The sequence below is a fragment of the Gadus macrocephalus genome, chromosome 10 (genome assembly GCF_031168955.1).
Source record: "Gadus macrocephalus chromosome 10, ASM3116895v1".
Taxonomy (NCBI): domain Eukaryota; kingdom Metazoa; phylum Chordata; class Actinopteri; order Gadiformes; family Gadidae; genus Gadus; species Gadus macrocephalus.
This window is the reverse complement of record NC_082391.1, coordinates 12,793,069-12,802,468: the sequence shown is the minus strand read 5'-3', so window position 1 is coordinate 12,802,468 and position 9,400 is coordinate 12,793,069. Positions and strand designations below refer to the sequence as shown.

General features: G+C 45.7%; 1 protein-coding gene across 1 annotated transcript in view; it reads right to left on the bottom strand.

Annotated features, from left to right (window-relative positions):
* ldb2a (LIM domain binding 2a) overlaps positions 1-9,161 on the bottom strand; it is a 30,491-nt gene extending 21,330 nt beyond the window's left edge. The window contains 1 exon segment of the mRNA XM_060063766.1: positions 8,700-9,161. Within this exon segment, the coding sequence (XP_059919749.1) occupies positions 8,700-9,013 (314 nt within the window). The 5' untranslated portion in view covers positions 9,014-9,161.
* Positions 9,162-9,400: the final 239 nt, after the last annotated feature.

Genomic DNA, 9,400 nt, shown 5'->3' with positions numbered 1-9,400 from the left:
GGAGAGAGAGAGAGAGAGAGAGAGAGAGAGAGAGAGAGAGAGAGAGAGGAGAGAGAGAGAGAGAGAGAGAGAGAGAGAGAGAGGGAGAGAGTGGGTTTCAGCCTCAGCACACTGAATGATTTCACGAGATACTATGTGTGGGCCGACTGGGTTTGATTGACAGCTCAGGAGAGTAAGACACACACACACACACACACACACACACACACACACACACACACACACACACACACACACACACACACACACACACACACACACACACACACACACACACACAGATACAGACACACACACAACACAGACACACACACACAGACACAGACTATTGATTGAGTTATCGAGTATCCTTCAGGTGTGTGTGTGTGTGTGTTTGTGTGTGTGTGCGATGAAGCGCTTTGTTATGAAACATCTTGTTTAATAATATCTGGGGAATATCTCGCCGTCCCAAGCTTCATCCTTGGGCTGATCATTTGTCATTTTACTTCATTTTACTTCTCTTGAGATATTTGACAGAAAAGTTTTTTAGTTTTTTTTCATAAACCTTGAACCCTCTAACCCTAACCCCCTAACCCTAACCCTCTAGCCCTAACCCTAACCCTCTAACACCCTAACCCTTACCCTCTAACCCTTACGCCCTAACCCTTACGCCCTAACCCTCTCATCCTCCAACCCTCACCCTCTAACCCTCACCCTAACCCTCAAACTCTAACTTCATTGCATGCTTCATAATGACCTGCCCTGACCGCTGACCTACAACCAAGGGCAGGATCTGAACCTCAAACCAGTGAGTCCCACCGCCGCTCTCTGGTCCAGACGCTGGGAATCACGAAGAGAGATTGGGAACTACTGGACCAGTGTATACCTCTCTCTCTCTCTCTCTCTCTCTCTCTCTCTCTCTCTCTCTCTCTCTAGTGAGCGGCTGTAGTGAGCGGCTCTAGTGAGCGGCGCAAACTCCATCCTGTCTGTGGAGTTTCTTCCTCAAGACAAGTCTGCTCCTATATATAGATTTATGTCAGGCTACTGCATATAACCAGAGAGAGAGAGAGAGAGAGAGAGAGAGAGAGAGAGAGAGAGAGAGAGAGAGAGAGAGAGAGAGAGAGAGAGAGAGAGAGAGAGAGAGAGAGAGAGAGAGAGAGAGAGAGAGAGAGAGAGAGAAAGAGACAGAGAGAGAGAGAGAAAGAGACAGAGAGAGTCAGAGAGAAAGAGACAGAGAGAGACAGAGAGAGAGACAGAGGGACATAGGTTGAGAGAGAGAGATTTACAGGGAGTGAGAGGGAGGTAGGGAGAGAGACAGAGAGAGGGAGAGAGAGACATAGGAATAGAGGGCCAGATCGTGGTGTGTTCTTCAGACCAGCAGCCTGCAGCTGTCACACTGGGTGCTAATGAAGGGTGAGACGAGTGGTTCTGGATCTGCTGGTGACACCCATGGGTGACACCCATGGAGGTCACCCATGGGTGACACTGGGAGACTCTGGAGACCTCCCTCATTAAACACTTTTAATAAAGAGCCTCCTAGCATCATGAGAGGCTGGGACGCTTCCTGCTATTGGCTCACATGAAGGTCCAGCGACCAATCAACAGCCTGGTTGACCTGCTGCTGGTCATGTGACCCATCCATGTGACAGGAGGGGACAGTCACATGACCTCGGCTAACGATGTCATCCCGCCAGTATCCAGAACCATAACCAGACACAACCAGTTATCTAGAAGCAGTCATAACCAGACACAACCAGTCATGACTAGACACAACCAGTTTGTTAGAACCAGTCAAAACCAGAAACAACCAGTTAATTAGAACCAATCAAAACTAGTTAGAACCAAACATGGTTGGCAGACTGGTTTGGTTCCCAGGAGAGTAATGATGTGCTGGGGCTTCAGAGTTCAGCTCTGTTGAGCTAGCAGCTAGCCGCTAGGCCGTCTCGCTGGCTAACTTCATAACTGTATTCGGCCGCCAGGGTTCCTATCGCACGGCAGAGTGGGACATTTTAGGTTCTAATTGTCAAGTCGTCAAGCCTCAAACTAAATCTTATTTAATGCTGCAAGTAGAAACAAGAAGCTAACTCTGCAGCACAAGAGGCTAAGCACAAGAAGCTAACTCAGTAGCACATGAAGCTAACTCAGTAGCACACCGAGGGAATTATGTTACAACATTAGCTAACTTTGTAACAATGCGCTTTATCTATTAAAACTAACACCAGCGCCGTCAGAGAACACCAGCTCTTAGCGTTAGAGGGCCTCTCTCAGGTCCTCAGGCCGGAGTTAGAGGGCCTCTCTCAGGTCCTCAGGCCGGGGTTAGAGGAGGAACTGCAGGAAAAAGGTGCAGTCATTGTGTGCGTATCCTGTGGGCCGGACCAAGCCTCTATCAGGTCCTCATCTCTCAGCCCTCTGACGGTATCCTGTGGACCGGGCCTCTATCAGGTCCTCATCTCTCAGTTCTCTGACGGTAGCCTGTGGACCGGGCTTCTACGAGGTCCTCATCCTTCAGCACTGCTGTATACAGCTATACTATATACTATATGTATATACTGTATACTATACATATATAGTATATATATATATACTATGCATATATATACTATATATATATACTGTATACTATACATACTACTACATACTATATATACTATACATATATACTATATATTTATACTATATACTATACATATTACTATATACTATACATAACATACTATTATATACTATATATATATATATATACTATATACTATACATAGTACTATATACTATACATACTACTATATACTCTACATACTACTACATACTATATATATATACTATATAATATATATACTACTATATACTATACATATTACATACTATCATATACTATACATATTACTATATTCTATACATACTACTATATACTATACATATAGACTATATACTATGCATACTACTATATACAGCATACTATATCTCTCTCTCTCTCTGTCGATGTCTCGAGCCATACCTCTCGCTCCCTCTCTCTCTATGCTAATGTCCCTCGCTCCTCCTCTGAATGCAAATCCAACCAGCTAATTTGCATATGCTTAACCGTCAAATTCCCACAAATCATTGCAGCATTGAGGTCGCTGACCTCAGAGAGCCGGAACACAGGAGACACGCATCACTTCCTGTCCCCCCCTGCTTCTATCAGTCTGAGCCCACAACCAAAACGGAACCAAACCAAACAGAACCAAACCAGAACCAAACCTGAGCCAAACCAGAACCAAAGCAGTACCAAACCGGAACCAAACCGGAACCGAACTGCATCCAACCAGATCCAAACTGGTACCAAGCCAGAATCAAACCAGTACGAAACCAGATCCAAACCAGAACCGAACCGGGGCCGAACCGAAGCCAAACCAGAACCAAACCGGTATCAAACCGGAGCCAAACCGGAATCAAACCGGTATTAAACCACACCCATCAACAGATCCTGCTCGCACTCGCCTAAATACACTTCACACTTTAGCGGACTGAGCACAACCCTGCTACACACCAGACTCAGTTTCTTGCGCTAAACTAAGCTGTTCCATACAGAGGACTGAGCACAACCCTGCTACACACCAAGCTCAGTCGCTAGCGCTAATTAGTTTGCAATTTGACTGCCACAGCCCGTCAAAGGAGACAATGCAAAACAAACCACTGCTCTTTTTCCTCCTAAACAACCCCACACAAACTCTATGTTGTTACACATGAAGTTAGATGGTTGGTTGACTTATACCAGGTACAAATATTGATCAAACGCCCTCTAAGCCCTCTGAAGGAGTCTTACGCCGGGATTCCACCGGACGCTTTACGGCCGCGGAACAGCAGCCGTATTCACGCGAGATCAGTGGTGTAGTGGTCCCTGGAGAAGTGGGTATACTCTAAATGTTTGCCCTTTTTTAACGCAGCCCAGAAAAACGCCCTGTTTTAAAAACAGTGACATGTGAGACTACTCTATTTAGTTTACCCAAAAATCCTTCAGTAGTATTTGTTCATTGTCACATAATTTCTGCTGCTTGATCTCAGGGAGGAAGGATTATGAAACTAAACCAATACTGGCCCACAGACTAGTGACAGACAACTACGCATTTTGAGTGAACTATTCCTTATTCCTGGAATGACAATTCTCTCACTTGGCAAGTCAGTAATTTATTTAGTAAACTGTGTCTTTGAACAGCTGATTTGCAACACAGCATGCGCCAGAGTGGGCCACTATTATACAATTAACATGACTTGATCAGGAGCAGTTTGTAGGTATTACTGGTCACACAGGCAGCCTGCATGAATGTAAAATATAGATGAGGCAAACATTTATTTAAATAAAATACTTAATTTGACAATGCATCCTTGTTCATATTTCACCTTAGATTAAAAAAACGCACATCATTCTCTTCCACATCAATCAACTCGCTATATATATATAATATCAATATATATATAAATATCATATGATGATTGAACATCATCATTCAAATTATTCAACAATCGAATCAGTAAAGGCAGCGAGTATTAGCCAATAAGAGGCAGAGTAGCGTGGGTCATGGCGCACAGAGCTTTTGGCCGTTATATTATCTATACAATTATATTATATTATATTATATTATATACTATTATATATAGAGCTCCGGGAGTCGCAAACGGCAACATTCACTTTCTCCTCCATGCTGCAGTTCACCCCGGACTGCACTGGACTGAGTTTGACGGTTGAACGCTGATTGGCTGTTACGTTACATATGTCACTCAGTGGCCACGCTGTTGAACGCTGATTGGCTGTCATCACGCGAAATTCGCGTCTAAGTTGAAATATTTCAACTCGAGCGAATTTGTCGCTGCACAAATCCTGGTGAACGCGCTCGCCTGTGCACGGCGAAAGTGTGTCGCCGGTTTTCTCTCGCGAAAAATTTGCCCGATACGCGTCTCTGAGTTCACTTGTATGGGATCTTGTCGCCCCGTCGCGTTTGGTGTGAACGCAAAAAAGTGGGCAATTTGGCTTGCAGATACTACTGAATGGTGCGCATCTGGGAGGATTTAGAAGTGGGTATACGCAATGATGACTGAAAAATAAGTGGGTATACGCCGTATACCCGCGTATACCCTGGACTACAACAGTGCGCGAGATCACGCGATAATCCTAAACCTAATGTACTCACCTTCCACTCCCAAAACTACTGCAATTAAATGCCAGGCTTTGTCCTTTCTGACATTGTCCTCATAAAAAGAATGATTTGGTACATAAATGACTTCATGTTGCTGAACTTCGACAATGAGTCTCTCGTCGTCCATGTTGCCGACCCTCTGAGACCTCTTGATTGATTGACTGCTGACCTGGTGCCACCTGTCATGACGTAATAATGTTGATGTGAAGTTGTGATAGGCTACATGAGTATTGTGTTTTATTTTGAAAATTGACCGGATGCTCTATGGCTTTTACTTTTTCCCTTCCTGCCCGGCTCGTTCTGCTCTGTTGAAATTGACGCGGTTCAGCAACGGCTTGCGTCAAAAATAGAAATGCTATGGAATGATAGCGCTGCGGCGCGGCGAGCCGCTCCTGGGACGCTGCTGAGACGTTCCGCAGCCGCGCCCGGTGGAAATGGTCTCATTGATTACAGTGGAAGCTATCTGCTGCGGTGACCGCGGCCAAGACGTGCCGCAGCCGCAACGCGGCCGTAACGCGTCCGGTGGAAACGGGCCGTTAGGCCCAATCCCCTTTCTACCCCTTACCCCTTCCCCTTACCCCTCCCCCTTGTTTTGAAGGGGTAAGGGCAAGGGGGAGGGGGAAGGGGTAAGGGGTAGAAAGGCGATTGGGCCTAAGACTCCTTCAGAGGGCTTAGAGGGCGTTTGATCAAAAAGTATACCTGGTATAAGTCAACCAACCATCTAACTTCGTGTGTAACAACATAGAGTTTGTGTGGGGTTGTTTAGGAGGAAATAGAGCAGTCGTTTGTTTTGCATTGTCTCCTTTGACGGGCTGTGGCAGGGGTAAGGGGTAGAAATGGGATTGGGCCCAAAGCTCTAAGCCCTCTGGAGGTGTGACAGTACACATCTACTATTAATATACATACACTACACATCTGTGCATCTACTATAAATACACATACATTAAATATACAGTATATGTACTTTTAGGCCCAATCCCATTTCTACCCCTCCCCCCCTTCCCTTTACCCCTTCAAAACAAGTGGGAGGGGTAAGGGGAAGGGGTAAGGGGTAGAAATGGGATTGGGCCTTAATCCCATTTCTACCCCTTACCCCTTCCCCTTACCCCTTCAAAACAAGGGGGAGGGGTAAGGGGAGTGGGTAAGGGGTAGAAATGGGATTGGGCCTAAATATACATGGAATACATATACTGTATGTATACAGTATATGTAATGTAAATATACATACAAGAGTACATATACTAAATATATCTACTTATATATACATGGTATAGTCTACTGTATATCCTTTGTTACATATACAGTAGTATATAATGAATACACCCTGGATATCTGTTGTACATGTAGAGTACATGTACAGTATTATATACTGAATACGCCCTGGGTATAGACTGTACATGTAGAGTACATATACAGTAGAATATAACTGAATAGATCCTGGATATCTACTGTACATGTGGAGGACAACAAACAGAGAAAACAGAGCTGAATCAGCCCACTAATATGAACATGAATATTAATCTGAGACTCTGTGAGGAGGAGCAGTAGGAGTTGAGGTCAGGATGGAAGCTCTTATTTATTCATACTGCTGTCTGTCCTGTTGTAGAGCGTGTTGGACCAGCACGGCCCGATAAACACACACACATAGATATACATAGGTATATATACAGATACATACGCATCTATATAGATAGATACGTATGTATTGAAGAGTATATATAGATACATATGTCTCTATCTATATATATAGATGCATATGTATCCATATACAGTAGGCCTATAGATACATAAGTATACATTATATAGATACATATGTATCTTTCTATATATATGGATACATGTGTATCTATATGTACCGGTATGTTTGTTTTATATGTATCCATATAGATACATAAGTATATATATATATAGATAGATACATCTATATTTATCTATATCTATAAAGATTTAGTTATCTATCAATCTATCTTTCCATCTATATATGATATATCTCTATATAGATAGATAGATATTGTCTGCACTGTGAAATATAAATGCCTGCAACCATTTATACACGTATATACTCTCAGTGTGTGCGTGTACGTGTATTTACGTTTGTGTGTGCGTGTGCGAGTGTGTGTTTTTGTGTGTGTGCGTGCACGTGTGTGTGTGTGTGCAGGTGGTTGTGTGTGTGTGTGTGTGTGTGTGTGTGTGTGTGTGTGTGTGTGTGTGTGTGTGTGTGTGTGTGTGTGTGTGCGCGTGTGTGTGTGTGCGTGTGTGTGTGTGCGTGTGTGTGTGTGTGTGTGTGAATGTGTGTGTGTGTGTGTGTGTGTGTGTGTGTGTGTGTGTGTGTGTGTGTGTGTGTGTGTGTGTGTGTGTGTGTGTGTGTGTGTGTGTGTGTGCGTGTGTGTGTGTGTGAGTGTTTGTTCTGCTGGGGTTCCAGAAGGTTCTGTATGAATAATGCAGGCAGACACTCTTTGGTTCTCTTGGTTCGTTGACCCACTAACTGAACCGCTGCTCACTATAGTACTACTACTAACTATTAGTACTATTCACTACCTAGTACTCACTATTACTCACTACTCACTAATAGTTATACTAACTACAGTACTCAACACTAGTTCTACTCACTACAGTACTCACTACTCACTATAAGTACTAATCACTACTCACTATTAGTACTCTTCACTACCTAGTACTCACAGCCCACTATTGGTAATGCTCACTAATAGCACTACTCACTACAGTACTCACGACTAACTGTTAGTACTATTCACTCCCTAGTACTATCCTCCCCACTCTACTACACCAAATATCATCACCAAATATCATCACCAAATATCATCACCAAACATCATCACCAAACATCATCACCACCAAACAACATCACCAAACATCATCCCCAACATTCTGCTGTAAATGTTGACAGTGAAGACTGAACCATCTTATTAATAACACTATGACCCATAACTTCAGCCCCCTGTTCATATGGTCTTCTCTCGGGACGGTGAGAAGGTTTCCAGCTCCTCACAGCTTCACAGTGAGCTCTGAAGCGGCTCCGGTGGAAACAGCGAGAAGGTCCAGACGTAAAGCGGACACGTCCAATGAACTTCTTAATCGCAGATTTGCACACTAGCGATCAGCGGCCAGCTGTTGAAGACAGATGTTCATCCGCCTCACGGAACCAGCGTTTTAACTATGAATGTAAACCTGAGCCGCTCACGGAGCAGCTCAATGTGATGAGTTCACAAACACCATCGTTCAGCTCTACAAACAAATGATCAGAGTTAAGAGCCGCAGTCAGTAACCCCAGCGAGGACCTTAGGGGACCGGTCACCTTATGACCATGACCCCCCAGTGTTTAACATGTAAACCCCCCTGTGTTTAACATGTTAACCCTGCTGTGTTTAACATGTTAACCCCCTTGAACCTGAACCGGGACCTGAACCTGAACCTGAACCTGAACCTGAACCTGAACCAGAACCTGAACCTGAACCTGAACCTGAACCTGAACCTGAACCTGAACGTGAACGTGAACCTGAACCTGGACCTGGAGCGGGTCGGCTCTACTTTTGGAATGTTTGGCACGTGGGCACCGGACCGCTCCTCCACCGACCGACCGATCCCGGAGCCTCACACAACTCTCCCGTGACTCTACCGCTCCCAAACCGGAGCTCCACCGGGACCTCCCCTCCACTCCAGCCGCTGCCCGGCCCCGGACCCCCCGCTGCCCGACCCCGGACTGTACTCACCTCCGTGCGCGCCTGGAGTCGCTTGTTCATCTCGTAGATGCGGTACTCCGGCTGGACCATGTAGGGCGAGTGTCTCCGGTAGAAGGGTCCGAACGGGGAAGAGTAGAACGGGTCGTGGGTCGGGTTCGACATACTGACGAGGGCTGGCGTGAGGTCTGCGTGAACATCCAGATCCAGATCCGGCACATGGGGAGGCGACGCTCTGGGACCCCAAGGAGAGCAGCCGCTGGCTGGGAGCACTCTGCAAGTTGAGCCGCTGCCGCTCCGCGATAGCAGCGAGGAGGAGGGAGGAGGGAGGAGGGGAGGGGAGGAGGGGATGACAGGGGGGAGGAAGGGAGAGGGGAGGGGAGGAGAGGATAAGGGGAGGAGGGAGGAGGGCGGGGGGAAAGGGGCAGGGGAGGAGGGAGGACGAGGAGGAGGAGAGGGAGGAGATGAGAGTGAGGGGGAGAGAGGAGGAGAGGGGGTGCTTTGTTACGGTGCCTGGAAAGTTACCCTTTTTTTAATAAAGCAATTAATGCG